General features: G+C 43.1%; 1 protein-coding gene and 1 long non-coding RNA gene across 3 annotated transcripts in view; one reads left to right on the top strand and one right to left on the bottom strand.

Annotated features, from left to right (window-relative positions):
• camkk1a (calcium/calmodulin-dependent protein kinase kinase 1, alpha a) overlaps nt 1–27,600 on the top strand; it is a 117,589-nt gene that overhangs the window by 7,447 nt on the left and 82,542 nt on the right. For both annotated transcript variants that reach the window (XM_036937858.2, XM_036937856.2), the window contains exon 2: nt 22,415–22,853. In XM_036937858.2, the coding sequence (XP_036793753.1) occupies nt 22,515–22,853 (339 nt within the window). In that variant the 5' untranslated portion in view covers nt 22,415–22,514. The remainder of the gene's footprint in view (nt 1–22,414; nt 22,854–27,600) is intronic.
• The window catches only part of LOC149979228 (uncharacterized), a 74,873-nt gene continuing 73,058 nt past the window's right edge, over nt 25,786–27,600 (bottom strand). The window contains exon 3 of the long non-coding RNA XR_016485143.1: nt 25,786–25,923. This is a non-coding gene — a long non-coding RNA (uncharacterized LOC149979228). The remainder of the gene's footprint in view (nt 25,924–27,600) is intronic.

Genomic DNA, 27,600 nt, shown 5'->3' on the forward strand with positions numbered 1-27,600 from the left:
CTGAGGTAACAGATGGCTGTTCTCGCCTGTGTTTTGTCTCTGGTCCTTTGAACAATCTAGGCCAGGCTCTCTGTATTACTTTAAAATCCATACTCTCCTTGTCTCCCCTTCATCTGTACTGATTGAAAAAGACTTGACAGGTGAAAGCAATATAGCAGATATTTCCCATTAGAGTGGTTGGTCAGTCCTTCCAGATTAGTAAAATGAAGGATAGGAGAGGAGCTAAGGAAAGAACAGACTTCTTAGACATCTGAAAAAAGCCTAGAATCTGTCACTCAAGAAGAGCATGTCTCTGAGAACTGTCTGCCCCACAAACCCCATGGCTCACAACATAGAGGGAGTGTGAGCCAAAAGTCTATGTCTCTGTCATTGGAATGTGTCTGTCGCTGTGGCCCCTTGTGGTTTTTATCACTGCACAAGCACAGAGAGATTCCAAGGCTTTTCAGGAGTGTTTATAAACCAACTATCTTAAGTTTCATGGTAGCGACTTATCCCGGGCTTACCAATAAAAGCCAGGATGTCATAGATCTTGGTAGAGGTGCATGGACGAGATTGGATCATGTTAATTATTAGATGTTTTTACACTTTTTAATTCACTTCAAAGCTCTTTACCAATTAAACTACACTGAACAAAAATATAAACATTATACAGTGCATTTGGAAAGTATTCAGACCCCTTGACTTTTCCCACATTTTATTACATTACAGCCATCTAAAATTTAAAAAATCTATAAAAAAAATCAGCAATCTACACACTACCCCATAATGACAAAGCAAAAACTGTTTTTTTGTAATGTTTGCAAATGTATAAAAAATTAAAAACAGATACCTAATTTACATAAGTATTCAGACCCTTTGCTCTGAGACTCGAAATTGAGCTCAGTTGCATCCTGTTTCCATTGATCATTCTTGAGATGTTTCTACAACTTGATTGGAGTCCACCTGTGGTAAATTCAATTTATTGGGCATGATTTGGAAAGGCACACACCTGTCTATATAAGGTCCCACAGTTGCATGTCAGAGCAAAAACCAAGCCATTTGGTCAAAGGAATTGTCCGTAGAGCTCCGAGACAGGATTTTGTCGAGGCACAGATCTGGGGAAGGGTACCAAAATATTTCTCCTGATATTGAAAGTCCCCAGGAACACAGTTGCCTCCATAATTCTTAAATGGAAGAAGTTTGGAACCATTAAGAGTCTTCCTAGAGCTGGCCGCCAGGCCAAACTGAGCAATCGGGGGAGAAGGGCCAATGTCAGGGAGGTGACCAAGAACCCCATGGTCACTCTGACAGAGCTCCACAGTTCCTCTGTGGTAGAGCCTTCCAGAAGAACAACCATCTCTGCAGCACTCCACCAATCAGGCCTTTGTGGTAGAGTGGCCAGAGGGAAGCCACACCTCAGTAAAAGGCACATGACAGCCCACTTGGAGTTTGCCAAAAGGCATCTAAAATACTCTCAGATCATGAGAAACAATATTCTCTGGTCTGATGAAACCAAGATTGAACTCTTTGGCCTGAATGCCAAGCGTCACGTCCGGAGGAAACCTGGCACCATCCCTACGGTGAAGCATGGTGGTGACGTTTTTCAGTGGCAGGGACTGGGAGACTAGTCAGGATCGAGGGAAAGATTAGCGGAGCAAAGTATAGAGATCCTTGCTGAAAACCTTTTCCAGGGGGCTCAGGACCTCAGACTGGCACTCAGGTTCACCTTCCAACAGGGCAACGACCCTAAGCACACAGCCAAGACAATGCAGGAGTGGCTTCGGGACAAGTCTCTGAGGGTCCTTGAGTGGCCCAGCCAAAGCCCGGACTTGAACCCCATCGAATATCTCTAGAGAGACCTGAAAATAGCTGTGCAGCGACGTTCTCCGTTCCAACATGAAAGAGCTTGAGAGGATCTGCAGAGAAGAATGGGAGAAACTCCCCAAATACAGGTGTGCTGAGCTTGCAGCATTACACCCAAGAAGACTCCAGGCTGTAATCACTACCAAAGGTGCTTCAACCAAGTACTGAGTAAAACGTCTGAATAATTATGTAAATGTCATGTTTCAGTTTCTAAAATCCAGTTTTTGCTTTGTCATTATGCGGTATTGTGTGTAGATTGATTGAGGGGAACAAAATGTGGAAAAAGTCAACGGGTCTGAATACTTTCTGAATGTAATGTATGCAGCAATTTCAAAGATGTTACTGAAATAATTTATTTTATTCAATTGAAATAAATTAATTAGGTCCTAATCTTTGGATTTCACAACTGAGAATTTAGATATGCATCTGTTGGTCACAGATACCTTAAAAAAGAAAAGTCGGATCGTGGCTCAGAAAACCAGTCGGTATCTGGTGTGACCACCATTTGCCTGCCTCATGCAGTGTGACACATCTCCTTTGCATAGAGTTGATCAGGCTGTTGATTGTTGCCTGTGGTATTACTCCTCTTTAATGGCTGTGTGAAGTTGCTGGATATTGGCGGGACCTGGAACACGCTGTTGTACACGTCAATCCAGAGAATCCCAAACAATGGGTGACATGTTTGGGCCTCAGGATCTTGTGACGATATCTCTGTGCATATAAATTGCCATTGATAAAATGGTATTGTGTTCATTGTCCGTAGCTTATGTCTGCCCATAACATAACCCCACCGCCACCTCTGTTCACAAAGTTGACACCAGCAAACCACTCACCCACATGACGCCATACACACTGTCTGCCATCTGCCCGGTACATTTGAAACCTGGATACATCCGTGAAGGTCACACTTCGCCAGCATGCCAGTGCCCTTCGAATTTGAGCATTTGCTCACTGAAGTCAGTTACGACGCCAAACTTTAGTCAGGTCAAGACCATGTTGAGGACGACGAGCATGCAGGTGAGCTTTACCAAGACGGTTTCTGACAGTTTGTGCAGAAAGTCTTTGGTTGTGGAAACCCACAGTTACGTCAGCTGTCCGGGTGGCTGGTCTCAGACGCTCCCACATGTGAAAAAGATGAATATGGCGGTTCTAGGCTTGCGTGGTTACGGGTGGTCTGCGGTTGTGAGGCCTGTTGGTCGTACTGCCAAATTCTCTAAAACAACGTTTGAAGCGTCTTATGGTAGCATTAAATTCTATGGCAACAGCTCTGGTGGACATTCCTGCAGTAAGCATGCTAATTGCACACTCCCTCAACTTGAGACATCTGTGGAATTGTGTTGTGTGACAAAACTGCACATTTTAGAGTGGCCTTTTATTATCCCAGCACAAGCTGCACCTGTGTAATGATCATGCTGTTAATCCGCTTCTTGATATGCCACACCTGTCAGGTGGATGGGTTATTTTGGCGAAGGAGAAATGCTCATTAACAGATGTAAACACATTTTTGCACAAACTTTGCTTTTTTGTTCGTATGGACATTTTCTGGGATAATTTATTTCAGCTCATGAAACATGGGACCAACACTTTACATGTTACGTTCATATTTTTGTTCAGTGTAACTACAACATTTGTTTTGCAAAGCCCCTGCTTTGAGTCCCCACGGTAACCAAGATTTCTGTAATGTACCACAACTCCACAGATGTGCTCACAGTCTGTCGTGTGGATGCATACTTGTTTTGGGGTTGGGTGTTTAGGCACGGCTGCACGGCCGGTGGAGGCTGTCTGTACGCTGTACGTGTGTGCTAGTGAGCTGGTGGGAGAGATTGAGTTCCGCTCTATCCATTACTTACATCCCTCCATCCCTCTGCTTTGGAGTCATAAAGTATGTGTGTAAACCCTGCAGTGGCATGGCAGGATTGCAGGCAGTCTAACAGTGCTTCCAGAGTGCTGTTGAGGGTAAGCTGTTATTGATGACTGGGCTCATGTGTTTGTCATTTCAACGAGTGGAGTGCTGGGAGACATTGGAGTCTGATGGAGAGGAGGGTAGAACAGGGCGAGCGGGGAGGGCCACACCTTGTTCTCTCTCTCTCTGACTGGCATTAACTATCATTAAGGCGCATCAATCAAGCAGTTAATTGCTTCTATTTGGCCATTAGAAATGGACTGGGCTGACTCGTCAGATAACCAATTAAGACAGAAATTAGGATCTCTGCTCGCTGTAAACGTGGAGCATTATTTATTAAGGGAAGAGATGGATGATTTAAGGGGCTGTGCTAAATATTTTGGAAACCTTTAGGCTTTATAACTGGCTTTACTCATTAGTTTTATTTTTTATTTTATTTCACCTTTATTTAACCAGGTAGGCTAGTTGAGAACAAGTTCTCATTTGCAACTGCGATCTGGCCAAGATAAAGCATAGCAGTGTGAACAGACAACAACAGTTACACATGGAGTAAACAATAAACAAAAAACAAGTCAATAACATTAAAAAAAATAATATATATACATTGTGTGCAAAAGGCAGGAGGTAGGCAATAAATAGGCCATAGGAGTGAATAATTACAATTTAGCAGATTAACACTGGAGTGATAAATGATCAGATGAACATGTGCAGGTAGAGATACTGGTGTGCAAAAGAGCAGAAAAGTAAATAAAATAAAAACAGTATGGGGTGAGGTAGGTAAATTGGGTGGGCTATATACCGATGGACTATGTACAGCTACTGCGATCGGTTAGCTGCTCAGATAGCAGATGTTTAAAGTTGGTGAGGGAGATAAGTCTCCAATTTCAGATTTTTGCAATTCGTTCCAGTCGCAGGCAGCAGAGAACTGGAAGGAAAGGCGGCCAAATGAGGTTTTGGCTTTAGGGATGATCAGTGAGATACACCTGCTGGAGCGCGTGCTACGGGTGGGTGTTGCCATCGTGACCAGTGAACTGAGATAAGGCGGAGCTTTACCTAGCATAGACTTGTAGATGACCTGGAGCCAGTGGGTCTGGCGACGAACATGTAGCGAGGGCCGGCCAACTAGAGCATACAGGTCGCAGTGGTGGGTGGTATAAGGTGCTTTAGTAACAAAACGGATGGCACTGTGATAAACTGCATCCAGTTTGCTGAGTAGAGTATTGGAAGCTATTTTGTAGATGACATCGCCGAAGTCGAGGATCGGTAGGATAGTCAGTTTTATTAGGGTAAGTTTTGTGGCGTGAGTGAAGGAGGCTTTGTTGCGAAATAGAAAGCCGACTCTAGATTTGATTTTGGATTGGCGATGTTTGATATGAGTCTGGAAGGAGAGTTTGCAGTCTAGCCAGACACCTAGGTACTTATAGATGTCCACATATTCTAGGTCGGAACCATCCAGGGTGGTGATGCTAGTCGGGCGTGCGGGTGCAGGCAGCGAACGGTTGAAAAGCATGCATTTGGTTTTACTAGTGTTTAAGAGCAGTTGGAGATCACGGAAGGAGTGTTGTATGGCATTGACGCTCGTTTGGAGGTTAGATAGCACAGTTTCCAAGGAAGGGCCAGAAGTATACAGAATGGTGTCGTCTGCGTAGAGGTGGATCAGGGAATCGCCCCCACCAAGAGCAACATCATTGATATATATAAAGAGTCGGCCCGAGAATTGAACCTTGTGGTACCCCCATAGACTGCCAGAGGACCGGACAATTAGTAAAGATTGAAAAAGTAAGGGTCCAAGACAGCTGCCCGGGGGTATTTCTGATTCTAACTGGATTATGTTGGAGAGGATTCCATTAAAGAACACCCTCTGTCTTCTTTTTAACAAATCTCTTTATCCACAATATAGCAGGTGATGTAAAGCCATAACACATTTTCCATCAGTAGACTATGATCGATAATGTGAAAAGCCAGGCTGAAGTCGAACAAAACGGCTCCCACAATCTTTTTATCATCAAGTCGTGCTTGTTGATTTTTCTTCCCAATAAGTCTTGTCAATTTATTTACAGTAAAATAGCATTGTATATGGTCAAACACAATTTTCAACCAAAAGTGTATTAAGGGTTAGTAACAGCTATTTGAGCCAGTAAAGGGGGTTTTACTATTCTTGGGTAGCGGAATGACTTTTGCTTCCCTCCAGGCCTGTCGGCACACACTTTATAGTAGGCTTAGATTGAAGATATGGCAAATAGGAGTTTTTAATTGTTTTATTTCACCTTTTATTTAACCAGGTATGCTAGTTGAGAACAAGTTCTCATTTACAACTGTGACCTGGTCAAGATAAAGCAAAGCAGTGCGACACAACACCACAAGGAATCTGTACAGCCATATATCCAATATAGTTTATAAAATGAATTGAGGCATTGAACACATTTCAAATAAGACCGCTAGATGCTAACAAACTCTAACAAATTCTAACAAACTAATACAACGTTGCTATAGCCTACACAATTCCACTGATTATTTTACCAGACTCACAACATTTTCCTTTCTGTGCCACCAAATGTTTGCATACTACTACTATCAAAGTGAACAGGTTTAAGCTACTAATGGAACATTATGGAACAGTGTTAACTAATTTTGGTAGCCATCTAGATGTCACCGTGAAACGGTCAACTCAATGGGGAGAGCATGAAAGGCAACAGCACCAGAACACATTTCCTCCTTAGCTGTAACAACCCTGTGTGATTCGGTTCACTCCGCTGTCAAGTGCGCAACATACGCCATTGCTTTGCAGGCCAGGAGTGTCTGTATAGCCTCTCCCCGCTAACTATTTGTTTAATTTGAACAACATTGTTCCATAATGTTACACTTTCTACTTTACTAGTAGTATGCAAATGTTTGGTGGCACAGAAAGACCCGCAGACTCCCTTGATTGATACAGTATGTTTCCCTACTGAAGACTCCAAAACCAGCCGGCCTCAACAAACCCCACAAGCAGTCAACCAGTTGGTCAGTCAGTCTCTCAATCAGTCAGTCAGGCAGGAAGACAGGATAAGATGGTGCTAGTCTATCCAGAGCAGGCTCATTATCCATCAGGGTTGGCCTTGGACAGGCTTGCTTGGTTCACACCATTGATTGACATCTGACAGGCAGCCTGGCTAGCCTAGTGCTAACAGGGATGATGCAGGATGAAGCATTATGGGGCATTGTGATACATGGCTATCCTAGACTTAACAGAGATGACACTGCATGGTGGGGCATTGTGATAGCTGGCTAGCCTAGCCCTAACAGGGATGACACAGGATGGAGCATGGTGGGGCATTGACTTGGCTAGCCAAGCCCTAGTCTCGTGTAGCCATATCTCAAAATCACATTGTTGTCACGCTGGTCCTTTGGAGCTCTGGAGAATTTTGTATTAGCCGAAATGGCTAGAATAGTCCGCTGGCTTCCAGCGACTACATTTTTATTGGATGTTACATTTCAAGAACCCTCCTCCACATGCACGTAGAAGGGGTGCTGCGTCACATGTTATGTTCGTCACTATTTTCTGACCAATCGAGTCGACGGCATTACAACTTCTCTGCTTGAAAACTACCCGTAGGCTATGGTAAAAGTTGAGTGTATCAAGTGTAGCCGACAGCCAGCAATTGATTGAAATTAAGTCACCACAAACACTGCATATATCAACTTATTAATATGAATATATTATATTAATCAGCCCAAGCAAGGCATTTGATTTGTTTGATGTGTTGCAAGGCGTCATTGATTTACACCAGGCTACTTCCTGCTATTGACTTCACCAGGCTTTCAAATAGGGAAGCCTGGTTCTTGATGAGGCTAGCCTAGCCCTCATAGGGCTGAGAGAGGATGGCGCTCAGCAATAGCAGGGCATTCTGCCACTGGGAAGGATTTAGACAGTACAAAGGATCGGTCCCTGGAAGACTAACAAAGATAGTCATCCACAAAGCAGAATCAGTAAGTCTTCGCATTTTCAGTTTAGAGGATTCTTGCCACATGTTTAACTAACAGATACTTGTTGTTTAGGTCTATTCCTGTCGTGTAGATAAGAGATTGGATGTGTGCAGTCAGTGTAGTAACTCTGTTTTTTTTCCTGGCTTGGCTGGTACCTTATCTAAAACCCACTGGGTCTCCCACTGCACCATAGCTGGGTTTCCTAGACATAATTCCCCCCCTTACTATCCTTATGTAGCATCCATCATGAGAATGCAGTTCTATAAGTGTACACTCAGGCATGGAACTTCCACACCCACCTGTCGAGAGAGAAGCCTGATGACATACCCAGATTCCCACTGCCCCGAGGGTACAGTGGTACGATTACTTCCTACTAATCTCTTTCTGAACTCTCCACCGCTGGGCTAACTACCTAGCCCATATTAAAAATAGACACACAGCCAACCAGTGGCATGCTGAGGTCATGGATGGGATTAATTCAATGCAGGGCGGCAGGTAACCTAGCGGTTTAGAGCAATGGGCCAGTAACAGAAAGGTTGCTGGTTCGAATCCCCAAGGCGACTAGGTGAGAAATCTGTCTGTGACCTTGAGCAAGGAAAGCACTTAAACCTAATTACTCCTGTTAGTCGCTCTGGATAAGAGTGTCTACTAAATTATTCAAATGTAAAATGGGCTCCAGTTTTTCACACCTGCCAGTGTGAGGGATACAGGGCTGCACTCGAGGGAGGACTTTTGGATGTTGGTTACACCAGGGAATTATCCTGAACTTCCTTGACTCTGTCTCGGGGGCCCAAAGTGGGGTGCCTTGTTTCTCTGAGACCCCTAGGCCTGGAACTTTGGCTTTGCCTGAGAGACCAGCCATGCAGAGGCTCCAGTCTCAGCCCATCTGAGAGTGTGAGTAGTAGGAGAGAACAGCAACTCTTCTCCTTTTCCTCCTCCTTCAAACCTCTGTATCCTCCTCTGTAATCCTGATTTAGCAGCCCTGGTCCTGGGTCGGGTTAGGGGGGTGAGTGTTAGCCCTGGATTTGGCTGAGATTGTCTGGCTCTATTTCTGTGCATTGAGATTACAGTCTGCTGATGTCTCGATGTGTGTACTCATACACTGTGTGTGCAAGCTGTTTGGCAACGCCTGGGTTTTCTAAGTGGGAACGGCTGCATTTTGTACTGTGCTCACCTTCAAGTGTACAGGGAGGGATCTCTGACAGATTTATTGCTAAGGCTAGCTGTAGTGGTGTGGCGAACTGTAACGAGCTAATCCAGCTTCAAAGCTAATGATTTAATTAAAGAGTGCCTGATATGTAGACTCTGATGGTTGTTGGCACAGGGGAAAGAGGCTGATTGGAACTATTGCCTAGTCAACCACACTCAGTCAATGGGTCAATAGCTGGAAAGTATAGTAGGCTATACTTAGAAGGTAAGTACAGAACCCTATTAATAACCTGTTATAAGCCTTTTATAAACCTTGCTATTAATACTGTAGCTAATATATGGTCATCTTGTTCCCATTAGCACCTAAGCTGCCAGAGGTATGTCCTAGTCATTAGATGCAGTAATCCACCCTCCCCGGAGTGTCTCATTGTCTGTCACTGATCATCATAGTGCTATCACACAGTCATCAGCAGAAAGACAGAGCTAGTCTCTCTTTCTCTAGGTATGCTTCACAGGGCACAGATAAGTCCCATGCTGAACTTTATTGTATGGAGGAGATTCAGTTCAGTCACTCAAAGGGGATGAGGTTCTTAAAAAGACTGCAGGTTTTTACTTCAGACAGTGGCATGGCACCACAAGCTGCCAACTGTTCAGCTCCTGTAGATACAGTGGAGTCTGAAATGATTGACACCCTTGATAAAGATGAGCAAAATTTGGGAAATTATATTATTTTATACGAATGCTCAAGAGAACACGATTTTGTTTAACACCCTGTTTTCAATACCTTTCAATACCTCACCTGGCGGGGCACTGAGACTTTTTCTAAAATGTTTGAGATTGGAAAACACATTGGGAGTGAGCTTAGCGATTTCGACGCAAAACCCAAGACTAGTGTGCGTGGCCAAAGAGCTCTATTTTCTTGTCATCTGACCACAGCACCAGTTCCAATCCATGTACCAATGCCGTTTAAGAAACTCCAGGCATTTATATTTGTTGGATGACATGAAAATAGGGCTCTTTGGCCACGCACACTAGTCATGGGTTTTGTGTCAAAAGAAAGATGTATGACCAGAAAATGACCACATACCTACTGTAAAATATGGTGTTGGATCTTTGCTGTTGTGGAGCAATTTGCTTCCACTGGTCCTGGGGCCCTTAAGGTCAACGGCATCATGAACAAAAACCTGGTTGCCTCTGCCAGGAGGCTGACACCTGGCCGCCAGTGGATTTTCCACAAAGGTCCCATTTGGTTCAGTTGGTAGAGCATGGCGCTTGCAACGCCAGGGTTGTACAGTATGAAAAAGTATCCGATTGGCGACAGATTTCCATGCAAATATTCTAAAATCCACATAAAAACACTATGCGTATTTTCCCACCAGAGATGTGTTTCCATCAAATGTACTTGCTGCGGATAAAAGGCTGTGTGTGATGACGTAGTGCACATAAATCCCATGTATCAAACCAAAAATGCAAGTTAAATGGGTTTCCATCACATTTTCAGCTCTATTTATGGTTTTCTCACAAAACAATGTGCGTTATATAGCGAGTGTGCCCACTCTGCTATTGGTACGTGCACTCTAGGCAACCGCTCGCAGACACAATGTGAGTATAGCCTACATGATGAGATTATTATGGACAAAATAGCAAGATGTTTTATTATTTGTCAAATGGCAGCCAAGCATCGACGATCATGTCACCAGAATAAGACCCTCAATATTAATTGGAAAGGAGCATCAAGCTCATCATCTTGCACTTTCATCTGTAGCCTAATAAACGGCATGCTTTCCCGAAGAGTCGTAGTGGGAGGACCACACAACATGTCATCGCGTGACTCCAAGTTTACTTCAATATGATAGTTATTATATCAATATTTGCACATAAAAGCGTTTCCAGCGTCATTTCTCGCACCGCACCGTCAGATCCCACCTTGTCCAGCGTATTTTGTTTTGTCGACATTTGGAAAGTTTACTGACAAGTTCCAGCAGGACTGTTATTACATTGTTTTCTGACATGTACTTTACTGAAAAGGTTGGATGGAAACCTGGTTAGTGATCTGGAAAGGTTCTGTGTGGAAGAATGGTCTAAGATTACTCCCAATATTTTCCTCACAAAAGGGCTTTATTACAGACTGAAATACTCCTCAGCATTTGGATTCTACTGTTGGTGTTTGGCATGACAACTAATGAAAATTACAGGTACAATAGAAGTTATGACAGGGTTGAAACCAAGGTTAACAGGGACCCTTATTATATTTGAATTCATGGTGCTTAAAAACATAATTGCAGCCTCTTGCGATATGGATATTGCACATGTCAATATTGCAATTTTGATTAAAATTGTATAAATTGCGCAGCCTTACCAGTTATGGAGGAGAACAAACTCTTTGTGCCAGTCTTTTGTAACTCTTATTTTAGTCTTTCTCGCTCGCTCTCTCTCGTGTGCATGAAGCATGCCACAGGGCTGGTCTTCTCCTACATGTGTCAGCAATCACTAGGCCAGGCTGTCATTCTGGACAGCTCCCCCCCGCCGCTTCCATATACCTTTTCACCTTTCCTTCCCCATCCCCCTTCTCACAGCATCTAATGCGGAAGTGTTGGCTTTCACCCTCCACCTCTTCGTCAGCATCCATCTCTTGATCCCTCTCTCCCCTAGTCCCCCAGCACCTAATGTGTCACATACTCCCCCTGACTGGGATGAGATGTGACAGATGAGGCAGCCATGCGGACCTGGTCCAAACTGCTGGGCCCGGGGGATTGTAACGAAGGACAGGTAGCAAAGCAGCCTCTCTCTCTGGTTCTAGACAGATGACAGAAAGCCTCCTCTACCCTGTTTCACTGTCTCCAGCCCCTCCTTTCTCAACTTTCAGCACTGGGATCATAGTAAGAGAGCTGAGTATCTGATTCTATTGGATGGGGAGTTTTTTAAAATGTTTTTATTTTTTGCGTATCTACCCAAACCCTTGTTATTCCAAATAGTGACCATAGCAGTTGGCTATATAGTATCAATAGGTCTGGAACCAGGCTAGGGTTACCTTTTACATCAGGGTGATTCTGAGCCATGTTTCTCAATCTGTTAATGAACATTGAAGATACTATTGTCTTCCTGACTTCCTGCCATTTAGAACTATGGAGTGGGTGGTGACCCACTTAGTGTCCTCTCTTTCACTCACTCCTGACATTTGTCCTTCAGTAGTTTAAACAGCTTTGGAGAAGAGAAATCCTTTGTGTTTGTTTGTTCTGGTTAAGAACTGAAGTAAGCCTTGGCAGGCTTCCCATGTAGTGCTCTTTGCTTTGTTGGGCACTTGGGTTAAATAGAGGCATCAGCAGTGCTCTCTTTCTCTCTGTTGTTGTGGCCAAAATATTTCTCTTGGCTCTGGTCATTGGCATTTTCTCTGGGCTTGACTGTGTGCTAGTTGGGCACAATGCTTGCCCCAACTGTGGAATGCGTATTGGTCTGAGTGTTAGATAAAGACACACTGTCACTGTATAAGGGGAATGGTTAAAATTGTTGTCTGCCTGGAAGACTCATGCAGGATTGAAACACAAAGAACCTGGTTGCATTAGGACTGTGAAAGCAGCTCCCCTTGTTTAGTGGAAGGTCAATCTCATGGTCCCTTGTGTGGTGGGCCAACACAGTGTGTGTGTGTGTTTTTTTTGTTGTGGGCTTTTGTGTAGCGATAGGTAACAATGCTTTGAGGGTGACTGTTGTCGATGTGTTCAGAGGGTCTCTGGTTCAAGACCAGGTTGGGACAAGGAGAAGGACAAAAACAATACTGTTACACATGCGTGTGTGATTATCTTTCTGAAGCTTTCTCCCCTTATGTTATCTCTCTTTATATGTACTCACACCACCGGTAAATGTCCACCACTAAAGTGTCCACCTTTGGACAGGTGCAGGAGGGGACATCCTCTTATCATGTGCAGCTGTCAGGTTGCAGAGGCCACATTTGTTACCAAAAGCTTTTCAACTCCATATGACTGCATGCAGAACATTATGCAGTATGAAGGCAACTGAATGTAGGCCTGCATGTGATCAGAGGTGATTGTCGGGCCTGGCGGACTGGATGATGGCTTTTGTTTGATCGCTATTGTTTTATAAACTGTACTGATAGACCTTAAGTAGTAATTAAAATAATTTTTACTTAATTACTTTACACCACTGGGGAATTGAAGGAGGTCTGTCAATACGATTTATAGAGCAATAGCGATCAGATACAACAGCAAAAGTCATCATCCAATCCGACAAATGTGCATGTGTCTGCTCAAACGGTCAGAAACAGACTCCATGAGGGTGGTATGAGGGCCCGACGTCCACAGGCGGGGGTTGTGCTTACAGCCCAACACCGTGCAGGACGTTTGGCATTTGCCAGAGAACACCAAGATTGGCAAATTCGCCACTGGCTCCCTGTGCTCTTCACAGATGAAAGCAGGTTCACACTGAGCACATGTGAAAGACGTGACAGTCTGGAGACGCCGTGGAGAACGTTCTGCTGCCTGCAACATCCTCCAGCATGACCGGTTTGGCGGTGGGTCAGTCATGGTGTGGGGTGGAATTTCTTTGGGGGGCCGCACAGCCCTCCATGTGCTCGCCAGTGGTAGCCTGACTGCCATTAGGTACCGAGCTGAGATCCTCAGACTCCTTGTGAGGCCATATGCTGGTGCGGTTGGCCCTGGGTTCCTCCTAATGCAAGACAATGCTAGACCTCATGTGGCTGGAGTGTGTCAGCAGTTCCTGCAAGAGGAAGGCATTGATGCTATATGGACTGGCCTGCCCGTTCCCCAGACCTGAATCCAATTGAGCACATCTGGGACATCATGTCTCGCTCCATCCACCAACGCCACATTGCACCACAGACTGTCCAGGAGTTGGCGGATGCTTTAGTCCAGGTCTGGGAGGAGATCCCTCAGGAGACCATCCGCCACCCCATCGGGAGCATGCCCAGGCGTTGTAGGGAGGTCATACAGGCACGTGGAGGCAACACACTCACTACCGAGCCTCATTTATTTTTTTGAGCAGTGTACAAGGGGTACCGGTACAGAGTCAATGTGTTGGGGCACCGGTTAGTCGAGGTAATATGTTCATGTAGGTAGAGTTATTAAAATTAATACACACAGTCAAAAGTTTGGACACACTTACTCATTCCAGGTTTTTTAAAACAATTTTCTACATTGTAGAATAATAATGAAGACATTAAATAACACATATGGAATCATGTATTAACCAAAATAGTGTTAAAAATGTCAATATATTTTATTTTTGAGATTCTTCAAAGTAACCACCATTTGCCTTGACAGTTTTGCACACTCTTGGCATTCTCTCAACACTTAGACTATATACAGTCGTGGCCAAAAGTTCTTGAGTGACACAAATATTAATTTTCACAAAGTTTGCTGCTTCAGTGTCTTTAGATATTTTTGTCAGATGTTACTATGGAATACTGAAGTATAATTACAAGCATTTCATGTGTCAAAGGCTTTTATTGACAATTACATGAAGTTGATGCAAAGAGTCAATATTTGCAGTGTTGACCCTTCTTTTTCAAGACCTCTGCAATCTGCCCTGACATGTTGTCAATTAACTTCTGGGCCACATCCTGACTGATGGCAGCCCATTCTTGCATAATCAATGCTGGGAGTTTGTCAGAATTTGTGGGGTTTTGTTTGTTCACCAGCCTCTTGAGGATTGACCAGTTCTCAAGTTCTCAATGGGATTAAGGTTTGGGGAGTTTCCTGGCCATGGACCCAAAATATTGATGTTTTGTTCCCCGAGCCACTCACTTTTGGCAAGATGCTCCATCGTGCTGGAAAAGGCATTGTTCATCAAACTGTTCCTGGATGGTTGGGAGAAGTTGCTCTCGGAGGATGTGTTGGTACCATTCTTTATTCATGGCTGTGTTCTTAGGCAAAATTGTGAGTGAGCCCACTCCCTTGGCTGAGAAGCAACACCACACATGAATGGTCCCAGGATGCTTTACTGTTGGCATGACACAGGACTGATAGTAGCACTCACCTTGTCTTCTCCGGACAAGTTTTTTTCCAGATGCCACAAACAATTGGTAAGGGTATTCATCAGAGAAAATGACTTTACCCCAGTCCTCAGCAGTCCAATCCCTGTACCTTTTGCAGAATATCAGTCTGTCCCTGATGTTTTGGAAGTGGCTTCTTTCCTGCCCTTCTTGACACCAGAACATGCTCCAAAAGTCTTTGCCTCACTCTGCGTGCAGATGCACTCACACCTGCACACAATCCACACACACAATCCTGTACGTGACCTTAAAGGCTTGGACAGAAATGATCAAATTGTCAGCATGTAGTCTCATCTCCATCCACCAACACAAAACTCTCAACAGAGTGGAGGGCAGTGGAGGCCATGTTTAACACTTTTTTTGGTTACTACATGATTCCAAATGTGTTATTTCATAGTTTTGATGTCTTCACTATTATTCTACAATGTAAAGAAAAACCCTTGAATGAGTAGGTGTCCAAACATTTGACTGGTACTATAGCTCCTGGAGTTATAACGATAGTAGCGATTCTAGTGTTGTGCCTCTCCCCGTAATCATGTTAGCTGTAGCATTAGTAGCAAGTATTCACATTTATTTAGCTCACACTCAATGTATTCACATTTATTTAGCTCACTCTCAATGTCCCTGTACTGTGGCACCTCTCTCCCAAGTTTAAACAAAGTTTTATTTTCAAAAACACATGTATTTCGACTATCCGGGTATTCGGGGGGGGAAAAAATCATGATATTATTGGAATAGTGAAATTATTTAAAATGCGAATGCCTAGTTTGACTGAGCTAAATTGGTCCCAGTGTAATACTCCTCCATAGGCACAGTAGGCCTGTGCTTTCTGTCAGTGTGCTCTCTCTTCTGCCTCAGGAGCTTCTAGCCTGTAAATCAATACCCATCACATCCACAGCATACAGTACTCTGGGGTCCTCATTCACCAACACACTGCTATCTGTGATCAACATTTTTATAGATTTTCTACACACAAACACACATGCATTATACCAGGGGGATAGGGAGAGAAAGCGAGAGACAATGACCTCCACTGCCCTCCAATCTGTAGAGTTTTGTGTTGGTGGATGGAGATGAGACTACATGCTGACAACATGACCATTTCTGTCTAAGCCTTCAAGGTCACGTACAAGCTTGTGTTCCAGCTATCTAGAGAAAGGCTTTTTTTAATACACAAGGAAATAGAAACACACGTACACACTATGTATGTAGTCACAGTGTTATATCAATGACTCAGCTGTCAACTGGGAATGAAACCCAGTGAGAAAACAACTCGGCGTGGAGCGAGAACCTCACTTCCAATTCGTGCTATGGCATAAAAACAACTCTTTTTTCATCAGTAGTATTATTGAGATTTATTCATGGTGCTGTCCGCTCAGCGCTGTCTCGCTCTATACATTATCTCCATTTTGTTCTTGGCAGTCTTTGTTTGCTGCCTGGGACACAACAAGCCAATTTAGAAGACAAATTGAGACAGAGCAAGAGGGAGATATGGGTCGCTAATAGAGGAACATGTGTCAATCAGAAGAACCTGTATGCACTCTCTTCGTCTCCTCCTAATTAGTTTTGGTTAATGAATATACTTTCAATATGAATTGGGAGAAAGATGTGGAAAGATTGAAATAACATTTGGCTCTCATAAAAGGATCTCATTAAGTGTTGCCACCGTGTATTATGTATTTATTTACACATTTCCTTTGCTCTGCCTCTACAATATGCTATGAAAAAATAAGGTATTATTATTAGTAATTATTATTAGTTTATTATTATTATTATTATTATTATTATTATTATTATTATTATTATTATTATTATTGGATTGGTATGGATGGAAGTAGAGGAGCCCAAATGGCGTTAAAATGGTTCCCAAATGTGCTTCAAACGAGAAGGTTGTGGCTCCTGTTGTATGCTTAAACATCCTGGAGAACAGACACACACACACACACACACGATGTCAGGCCTTTTCAATTTGTTCTGGCTTTTTCATCATAGCTTTATTCAGTTGAAGACAGCAGAGGATACATGAACTGCTCAATTAACCGTATTCAACCATATTGAATTACACCATACTGTATGTTTGGTGGTAGTGTGAAGGGAAAAACTTTTCTCCGAGCTCCCATTCCCCTCCGACAGTCGTTTCTGTGTTAGCTTCAGTTGCCTCTTGCCACACAGCAAATTTGTGATCGGAAGTTTAACACCCACTTTCTTCTAAATTATACAGTTGAAGTCAGAAGTTTACATACACTAAGGTTGGAATCATTAACTCGTTTTTCAACCACTCCACAAATGTATTGTTAACAGACTTGCCAAAACTATAGTTTGTTAGGACATCCACTGTGTGCATGGCACAAGCAATTTTCCAACAATTGTTTACAGACAGATTATTTCACTTATAATTCACTGTGTCACAGTTCCAGTGGGTCAGAAGTTTACATACACTAAGTTGACTGTGCCTGTAATCAGCTTGGAAAATTCCAAAAAAGTATGTTATGGCTTTAGAAGTTTCTGATAGGCTAATTAACATCATTTGAGCCAATTGGAGGTGTACCTGTGGATGTATTTCAAGGCCTACCTTCAAACTCAGTACCTCTTTGCTTGAGCTCATGGGAAAATCAAAAGAAATCAGCCAAGACCTCTGGGGGAAAAAAAATTGTAGACCTCCACAATTCTGGTTCATCCTAGGAAGCAATTTCTAAACGCTTGAAGGTACCACGTTCACCTGTACAAACAATAGTATGCAAGTATAAACACCATGGGACCACGCAGCCATCATATCGCTCAGGAAGGAGACGTGTTCTGTCTCATAGAGATTAAGGTACTTTGGTGCGAGAAGTGCAAATCAATCCCAGAAAAACAGCGAAGGACCTTATGAAGATGCTGGAGGAAACAGGTACAAAAGTATCTATTTCCACAGGTAAACTAGTCATATATCGACATGACCTGAAAGGCCGCTCCGCAAGGAAGAAGCCACTGCTCCAAAACCTCCATAAAAAAGACAGACTATTGTTTGCAACTGCACATGGGGGCAAAGATCGTACTTTTTGGAGAAATGTCCTCTGGTCTGATTAATCAAAAATAGAACTGTTTGGCCATAATTATGTTTGGAGGAAAACAGGGAGACTTGCAAGCCGAAGAACACCATCCCAACCGTGAAGCACAGGGGTGGCAGCATCATGTTGTGGGGGTGCTTTGCTGCAGGAGGGACTGGTGCACAAAATAGATGGCATCATGAGGAGGGAACATTATGTAGATATATTGAAGCAACATCTCCAGAAGTTAAAGCTTGGTCGCAAATGGGTCTTCCAAATGAACAATGACCCCAAGCATACTTCCAAAGTTGTGGCAAAATGGCTTAATATGGCTGCGATCCCCGTACAGGGATCAACATCGGGGGCCATTTCAGAGTGATTAACTAAAAATACAACGTCGTAACATTCTTTAAAATACAAGTGTCTTACATCCTTCAAAAGATGAGAATCTTGGTAATCAAACTACGTTTTCCGATTACAGAACAAATACCATGCTTTTGTTTGAGAAGAGCGATCAACAACGTGAATTCCATCTCTATCAACTTTTTACGGAGCATTCGACATAATTACACACACTAAACAATCGTTTATCTAGTCATAGTTGGTTTCAGTGCAATCCTCTGGATGTTTGCAACACAGCCAAACTTGATTTTTTTTTTTTTGCGGGGAGTATTGACCGAAGTGAACTTATTTGAAGACAACGAGCAATGACTTCATTGCGCACCAATAATATTAGCGAAGCTTCGTTGATTGACTGTATTTCTGCCCAAAGACCACTGATCTTCTTGAAATCTAGCTGGGTAGATAGCCAATGAGCTGAGGTAAACGCCAGTATGTGATGGTTATGGGTTGGACCACCATCCCTTGTTTGTAAACGCATGCCTAACGAACTTCATTCTCGCCTTGACCATCAGAGTAGTTGCAGTCACGCTTGTTACGCACAGCAGTGTTTTGGAAAGTGTTTTTTAAATGATTTCATTGAAGACATGGTGAATAAATCAGGAAAAGCGAAGTCTAAGTATACAGATTTGCACCAGATTGCAATGAAACCAAACATGACTGGAAAAGTCACGTTTAGTGTGTGTATTTACATCGAATGTGTCGTCGAAAATGGAATGAGACGGAATTCACGACACAAGCAGTTCACAAAATGTTTTGTGTTAGGCTATAAAATTGGATTTTATCAAACAAAAGACCATTCATTGTGTAACAATGAGCATTGGGATTGCAAATAGAGGAAGATCGTCAAAGGTAAACAATTAATTTTATTGCAGTTTGTGATTTTGTTACGCCTGTGCGTAATCCTCAGATAATCGCATCGTATTCTTTCGCAGTAAATCCTTTTTTAAATCTGACAACAGTTGGATTAGCAAGATTCTAGGCTTTCGAAACATGTGAGACACCTATATTTTCATGAATGTTTAATATGACTATTTATGTAGCGATCACCGTATGTTGTCGAATTTCATCCCGCTAACTAACGGGTTCGGTGCGCAGAGAGGTTAAAATTCACTATTCACTATTCTAAAAAGCAACCTGCAACAAAGCATACTGGGAATGATATAATAATGAGCCCCCTCCCATATTTATTTCTCTCTGAGATAGTGACAACACAGCCGATTAACAACGGTGGTGATTCCATTGTGATTTAAAATAACACTTCATTTATTCACTGCATGTGGTGTCAATTTCAATCCCGCTGGTGTTAACCCTACTTGAATCAACACTCAGACAACACTTTTTACCTCAACACCAAGATTTTAGCACCCGCAAATTTGCTGTGCAGGTTGTCATTGCAAATAATAATTATTAAAAGTCATCAGTCCTCTTGTTTATTAAAAGTCATCACAGTCCTCTTGTTTATTACGTCATCACAGTCCTCTTGTTTAGCACTCTTTCTCTCCCTGACATTATATGAATACCATTCCCTGATAGGCTCAGTCCCTATGAATGGTTCCTGAAGACTAGAGTGCTGCTGTAGCATCAGTTAATCACTGGTTGGCTAATAGAGAACGGTTAATACCAGGAAGTGGCTTTTCAATGGGGTCAAGAGTCAATGGTATTTGTCTCTAACTCTCTCCCTCCCCTGCGTCCGCCACTCCTCTCCGACCTCAACCACCATCACAATCAATTAAAAGGCTTTCCCAACTGTTGGGTAGAACAACAGTTATCAGACCGGGGAACATTGTAAGCTGTAATATTTTGGCTGAATTCATGTGTGCGTTGTCAATATCCTCCACATTAATGGTTGTCAGGGGCAACAAGCAGCCAGCCCTCCAGGACTGAGATTGCCCGTCCACTGTGAGGGAACTGTCATGGTGGGGTCGACAAGTACGCCCACACACACATACACACAAATGCTCTCACGCAGGCACACATACACATGCTGGCACCCACATGAACAAATACTATCCTATACTATTTTTAAATACTATAGTATACACTAGTAAAAAAAAAAAGAAGGTATACACTATAGTAATTACTGTAGTGCTTTTGTGGACTGTAGTGCACTATAGTATTCCAACAGTATACTACAAAATTCTACAGTAAGTACTACACATGATCAAGGTATACTACTGTTTACTTCAGAATTCTAAGTACTGTAGTATTCTGTATTAAAGTGTTTTTTTCATGTGGGCGCACACACACACACACACACACACACACACACACACACACACACACGTCTTCTGCTCACTTCTAGACTCAACATAAGCCAGTCTTACACTGGTATAATGTATGCCAATTTAACATAATGTTTGCACAGTGGTCCCCATGCGTGCACACACACACACACACACACACACACACACACACACACTTAAATGGACACTTTGTCTGCTGAAGCACATAGTTCTCCATTTCATTAAGCCCTGACTGTTATCCCTCAAGGGATGGAAACAAATTGCCTTCCCCTTTGTGAACGCCATATTTATTCCGAAGAGAACGCCATATTTATTTCCCCCCCTGATATGTGTGTCCTGCCGTGCTTGTTGTGAGTGAGAGAGAGGCAGTGATACTTGATAAAATCAAACATGTATGTTTCTGTGAAAAGACTCCAATTGACATGGAGCCAAGACTGCCCTGGTGAAAAATAAAATGCGTCATGAAATAATTTGACCCAAGTTAAAACTGGAGCACTCAGTTATTTTAGAATATAAGGCACTCTGAGTCCAACTAAACGGATAGGTTTTCGTGTCCTGAGAAATCTCAGGAATAGCAGAAGACGACGATGTCCCATTTCACTACTCTAAATGTAACCTCTAAAAGAATATTGATATTCAGACAACCGAAACTCCTCACAAAGGTTATTGTAAATAGATTCACCATTTTATATCCAATCAAGCCCCTTTCTCTGAATTATTGACCCTAAAGAGGTGGACACATTGAGCTCTTGGAGGTAAAAGCATTAATCACCTTCCCAGAGCAGCTTTTCACTGTGTGTGTGTGTGTCCCTGACTAAGATAGATGTGGAAGGGCTCTTTGAGATGGAAGGATTGTAATGTGAGAGATTTCTTGTCAGTTCTTCTTCCCTCCCTGGCCTTTGGATGGATAACTGGATGGAGTAGATCTGGTCCACTTTGCATATCTGTGCTCTCTCATCTGCAGAGACAACAACACATCAACCAACAGGCTGCACAGCCTTGCTTTGATACCAGCTCACTATGACTATCTACTTCCCTGATTTACATTTTGTGATTAAAGGGCTCACAATGAACAAAGATCTGCTGTGATTGTCACACAGGTTCAAGCACACACACACACACACACACATACACACGCACTCGGAGTAATTGCATGAGAAAGTGGATGTTGTTGATGAGAGCTGTGTTAACCCACACACACTCACACTAGGAGCATGTCCAGAGGAATGGATCATAATTAACTGTGGGCCTAGATTGACTTTCATCACAGGGTCATTTATTTAAATTAGACAACTACACACACGGCAGACGCGCGCACACACACGCTTGGACGACTTAATCTGCTGGCCGGCCCTGCTGGAACAATCAGCTTCTCACACACAAAGAGAGAGGGAGAGATAGAAGGGGGGCACTGAGGTGTCTGGATGACAAAACACTGTCCTACTTGTAGTTATTTACCTTGGCTGTCCTCAGAGCACAATGTCATGAACTGCCTATACATAACAGTGTGACCTTTTTAGATGTGTGAACTTGACTCAATCAAACTACGCAGTGTATTGTGATACATGTTCTTGGGTAGATGACATTGTTCTGGTTGTTATCACTTACCTGTTAATCATGGAACATAATACAATACCAGTGTCCATATCATTCATATCATATGATATCCATACCATGTAGTGTGTTTGATCTATGGCTTTTTATTGAGCTGCCATCTTGGCCAGCGCATCCTTGTAAAAGAGGTCCCCTGACCTCAATGGGACTTCCTGGGTAAAGAAATGTGAAATGGAAATCTAAATTAAAATAATTTTCTCTATATGAACTCATCCCTCTCGCCTCTCTCGGTTCCCTGCAGATCCAGTGCTCCCCCAGGCTGGCCCAGACCCACACCACGTTGATGCTGGTGGGCTCTCACCTCCTCTTCGTCCTGCGCTCCCCCATCCCTCCATCCAGTGATGGCGATGAGTACCGACCCGGGCTGCAGAAGGGACGACCTCAGCCCTGACCCCGACCCAATGACCCCTGACCGCAGTGACCTCACCGCCATGATGGCCACCGTGACTGTGACGACCACCGAGACGGGCGGCTCACCGGCCAATGGCGTGAGGATTGGGGCTCAGGAAGGAGGAGCTAAGAAAGGCCCTGCTCAGCGGCCACACCTCTCAGGGAGGAAGCTGTCGCTACAGGAGCGGGGCACGTACCCATCTGGGAGGTCAGGGGGGGCTCACGTCTCCCCCCGTGTGGTACGCAGACCCACCGTGGAGTCCAAACGCGTCTCCATCTCAGACGCCGAGGTGAGAGAACTGACACAGGGAGAGAGAGAGAAATTCAATTCAATGCAATAATCATTATTATTGCTCCTCTGGAACAAATTGAGTTGAATTAAGAGGGCTAACTGTTAGGTTTATAAGGGGTTTGGAGGCATAGTTAAGTGGTAGAGCATCTGGCAGAATATCAAGAGGTTCACGTTCATCTGGGTTTAAATAAAGGATGAATAGAATAAAATCCAAAAATGTGGAAACTAGTGAAAAAAAATCATATTTTCTCCTTGTTGCAGTCAAGGTTGGCGTGAGTGTTTTAGCTGTGTGTGTTGTGACCATGGTTCTCAGACATTGAATGAGTAGGATTGTACGGTCCATCGTGCAATTGTGACTCGTGCTTTTTAATGCAAAGTAGACCTCTGTTTCTGTATTAGATGGAAAGTGAATGTCCTGCGTGTGATGTGCCACTAAGCGGTCAGTCAGACAGAGGGGTCAGGAGATTTCTCTCTCTTAGAGCTTAAGTCTTAACAGCATGTCTGTGTGTGTCTGTGTGTGTGTTCAGTGCGTGTAGCCTACATGTGTGCTCTGAATGAATCAGTGCTATGCTCGGGGACATGAAATCTGTAATCTACATCTTGAATATTTTGCCTCTAGCTGGATTACCATCTGGTCTCATCTGAGAGAGCACTAGGAAATAGTCTCCAAGAGTGCGTACTAAATGGCACCCTATTTCCTAGAGCCCTGGTCAGAAGTAGTCCACTTAATAGGGAATATGGTGGCATTTGGAATGAAGATTTACTTCACTTACTCTTCACTACCTCAGTTAATCTTCAAATATACACTCCTCAAGAACTGGAATCCAAATCATGTACCTAATAGTTAATACCCAAGTGGATCCAATTGCAATACTGTTGGGAATTGTGTATTACCGGTAAAATATATACAAATCTCCAGTCATGCATTCAATTGAGACTTTGTCATTTTCTTCCCATAAAAATGTATATTTGGAGAATTAGTGAATGTCAGAGTACATCAGTCTTCACATCATTATTGAGTGTTGTATTAGAATTAGACTAATTACATAAAGAACATGTGGTTGATTGTTCACATCGGTGAGCTCAGCAGGTACCTGATTCACTCACTTACAGTACGTGTGTGTGTGTGTGTGTGTCATAATGACATCCTATGGGCGGTCAGAGAGCAGGAGAAGGGATCATGTTAGTCAATACCGCTTTACCTTGTGTGGGACACATCCTCCTCTATACCAGCCCCCTGATAAACACTCAAAGTGACATGGTTTTTTATGTATAGAGAGGCTCAGGAGTTGGTTGTCTGGACATGGAATGAGAGGGGAATAACCAGTGTAGTATATAGACTATTTCTTACATTTATGGACCTGTACACAATTAGGTTTCACAAAATTAATTTGTCACAATCGTTATGAAACATCTTATATGTTTGCGATAGAGATTTTGTCTGCACAACCCTTGTGTACTTATTTTTGTTCAGAAAAACTCTACAACCATTATGCCAAATGTGTTGTACATCAGTTGTACAATTTGAGTGTAATCCACCAGCTCTTCTCTGAAAGACACTCTTTTTAATGAAAGGTTGGTTTTTCCTCTTTTTTTCAGTTCAGGTAGTAGAACTGTCAGGTAGGGAGATGAGTTTATCCTACTTTGCTATGACTGACACATGGAGAATGTTCAGAAATACAAATGTGGGAATGAGCAGTTTAAGGGTTCTTTCTGGCTCTGTCTGTCTGTCTCAAATGGCACCTTATTCCCTAGTGCCCTACTTTTGACCAGGACCCACACCCCTGCCGTAGGTTATCCATTGTGAGTGAGGTCAGAAGCATTTCCTGGTTCCTTGTCAATCAGCACCGCTACAGCCTGGATGATGCTAACCTCTGCATACCTCCACAGAATGCACAGCGTGAATAACCTGTATGCGTCCCAAATGGCACCATATTCCCTAAAAGTGCACTCCTTTTGACCAGAGACCTATGGGGAATAGGGTGTCATATGGGATGCACAAAGGTTAGCAGAATCCGGGCTTAGGGTGCGTCCCAAATGGCACCCTATTCCCCATAGGTCTCTGGTCAAAAGGAGTGCACTTTTAGGGAATATGGTGCCATTTGGGACGCATACAGGTTGTTCACGCTGTGCATTCTGTGGAGGTATGCAGAGGTTAGCATCATCCAGGCTGTAGCGGTGCTGATTGACAAGGAACCAGGAAATGCTTCTGACCTCACTCACAATGGATAACCTACGGCAGGGGTCGGCAACAGGTGGACATCCATTCGTGGGAATAGTTGGTGAACAGATTCCCTAAATGAAACAATGTTTCTGCTGAATTCCTGCTTATTTTAGCATTTTTGACCAAACCTCAAACCATCCCATCCCATTGTTTTTAGTAAAAAAAAGACTAAAATCACCAGAAATTCAGCAAAAAATGTGTTAACCGGGCCTCTCAAGTGGAGCAGCGGTCTAAGGCACCGCATCGCAGTGCTAGAGGGATCACTACAGGCAAGTGGAGGCTGGTGACTTGAAAAATTGAGAAGGATGGGAGACCCACAGTATAGGTGCGGAACGCACAGAGATGACAAAGTGTGTTTAAAAAATTGTCGAAGACTAATTATTTTAACCGAAAGCATTTAATGAAGACATTTATAGTACAATATTATGGTGAATGGGAATGAGAGGTCTACTTACACAGTGATGGAAAGGGATCACAGCAGTGATTGAATGAGGGTATGAGGCATGAGTGTTCAGAGGCTTGACCAGTGCAGGACAGGATTTGACAAAAAAACTAACACACTACACAGTTAGACAAAAGAGCTAAGAATGAGTTAGTCCAAGCAAGGAGTGAAATCATTGATGTGTAATAATGTAATTGTGTTTGTTTATGTTATTAGCTCTACATACAGTAATGAGAGAAAATTGATAGGGGTACTCACAGTGCTTGGAGGGGAAACATCCAATGTGCCAGTGGTTGAGGGGGCTCATGAGACGTAGCTTCAGTTCATGTCAGGAGAAAGTTGACAATGGTAGTGGAGTGGTGTAGTCATCACCTCTTAATCAGGGAACAGGAAGGGACTTAGCTGTAAATACAAATAGCAGATACATTCCATTACAGCTGCGCCACCGTAGGTTTGGACAACGAGTTTCTCCTATATGAAGTTAAATTCAGACATCTGAAAATTCATAAAGTCAAACACAGACTGCGCAACTCGCCCACTTGACACATCAAAGTAGCCCAATAAACGTTCCTGAATAAATCCCTGATCAGCCACATACCTGACGATAACTGACACCTGCAAGAAGACTGGTGGCACCATAGGTCCCAGAGCGGTGGGGTAATTTTTACCCCCTGGGGCCTGGAGTTTTTACGGTAATGTTAACCTAACTAGGAAAAGTTTGGACACTAAGGTATGACAGTGATTAATCAGTTGTAAATAGGTTTTCTATGGGCTTTGATGGGTTTTTTAAAACTCCTGGGAAAAACTCCTGGCCCTGGGGGGGATGAAAACCCTGTCAAACTGCAGCTACCTTATTTGTTCATATACAGCATATTTAAGAGAAAGGGGGATACCTAGTCAGATGTACAACTATATGCATTCAACTGAAATGTGTCTTCCGCGTTTAACCCAACTGAATCAGAGAGGTGTGGGGGGCTGCCATAATCGACATCCACGACTTTAGATTAGATTAGGACAACCATAGACAACAACTGATAGACAATACAACTCACAAGGCTGAGCTTGCTTTATGCATGTTTGCAACTGTAGGCCTTCTACATTGTCATCTGTCATCACTATGATGTCGATTTTGATTAATTCCAGTTAATAACTTTGTATTAAAAAACGTATAGGCAGCCTAGCCCGCCCAATTTTGAATATAAACTAAACTAAATTTGATCACATTCACATTTTCTCCTGACACACAAATGGACTATAAATACAAAACGTTACCAATTAGTTTACCCTGGCCAGATGGACAGGGCGCATAGGCTGTATGCATCTGCTATTATTAGTAGCCTACGGTTGATCAGACTGAAACAGTCTTGTTTTCATCCCATATAGCATGTCGGATTTCTAATGCTGCAACATTTATGTCATGAGTTTTTGCTTTTGTCTGTCCGGAGTGATTATGTGTTATCATCTTTGCTAAATAAATACTGGAGGAAAGTGGAAAGCCTGCTTGAGCACACGCAAAAACCTCTCGGCAACCTCTCTCTTTTAATCTAACCTCTCGTCAACCTCTCTCTTTAATCTAATTTCTAATGGATGGTAGCTATCAAATCATTCGGAATTGTTTTCGACATCCCAGAAAAGACAGTCGAAAGTTCGATATGTTCAGCAAGTAAAGCATCGTAACGTGCAATTATCTCTGCAAGCTCCTTGTAGTTGCCCTTGTTGGCGGAAGTTTCCCTCTTGTCGTGTCCTCTAAAAGCAAATTCTTGCATGGCCAAAAACGCAGTGGTGTTGAGAACATCCTTGTTTCTTCTTACTTCCTCGTTGTGTTGCACAGTTTGAATACGCAGACCTTTGTCATAATCGATGCAGCTTTTTCCCAGAAGGTTGAATCTGATGTAGGCATTTATCTGCTCCCTGCTTTTGTTTTGCCGTTTAGCTCAATGTTCTTCAGGTCACTGTACCCACCTTTTGACCAAGGCTCAGACTGTCAAAAAAGCAGGCTAGGCCAGCAATGCAGGCGGCTTGATGAAAGGCTCCCTGTTAATTCAAACCTTTTCTGTGTACCCCAGATAATGAAAGGGG

Source organism: Oncorhynchus mykiss, chromosome 12, assembly GCF_057628025.1.
Source record: "Oncorhynchus mykiss isolate SJ-2025 chromosome 12, ASM5762802v1, whole genome shotgun sequence".
Classification (NCBI taxonomy): Eukaryota; Metazoa; Chordata; class Actinopteri; order Salmoniformes; family Salmonidae; genus Oncorhynchus; species Oncorhynchus mykiss.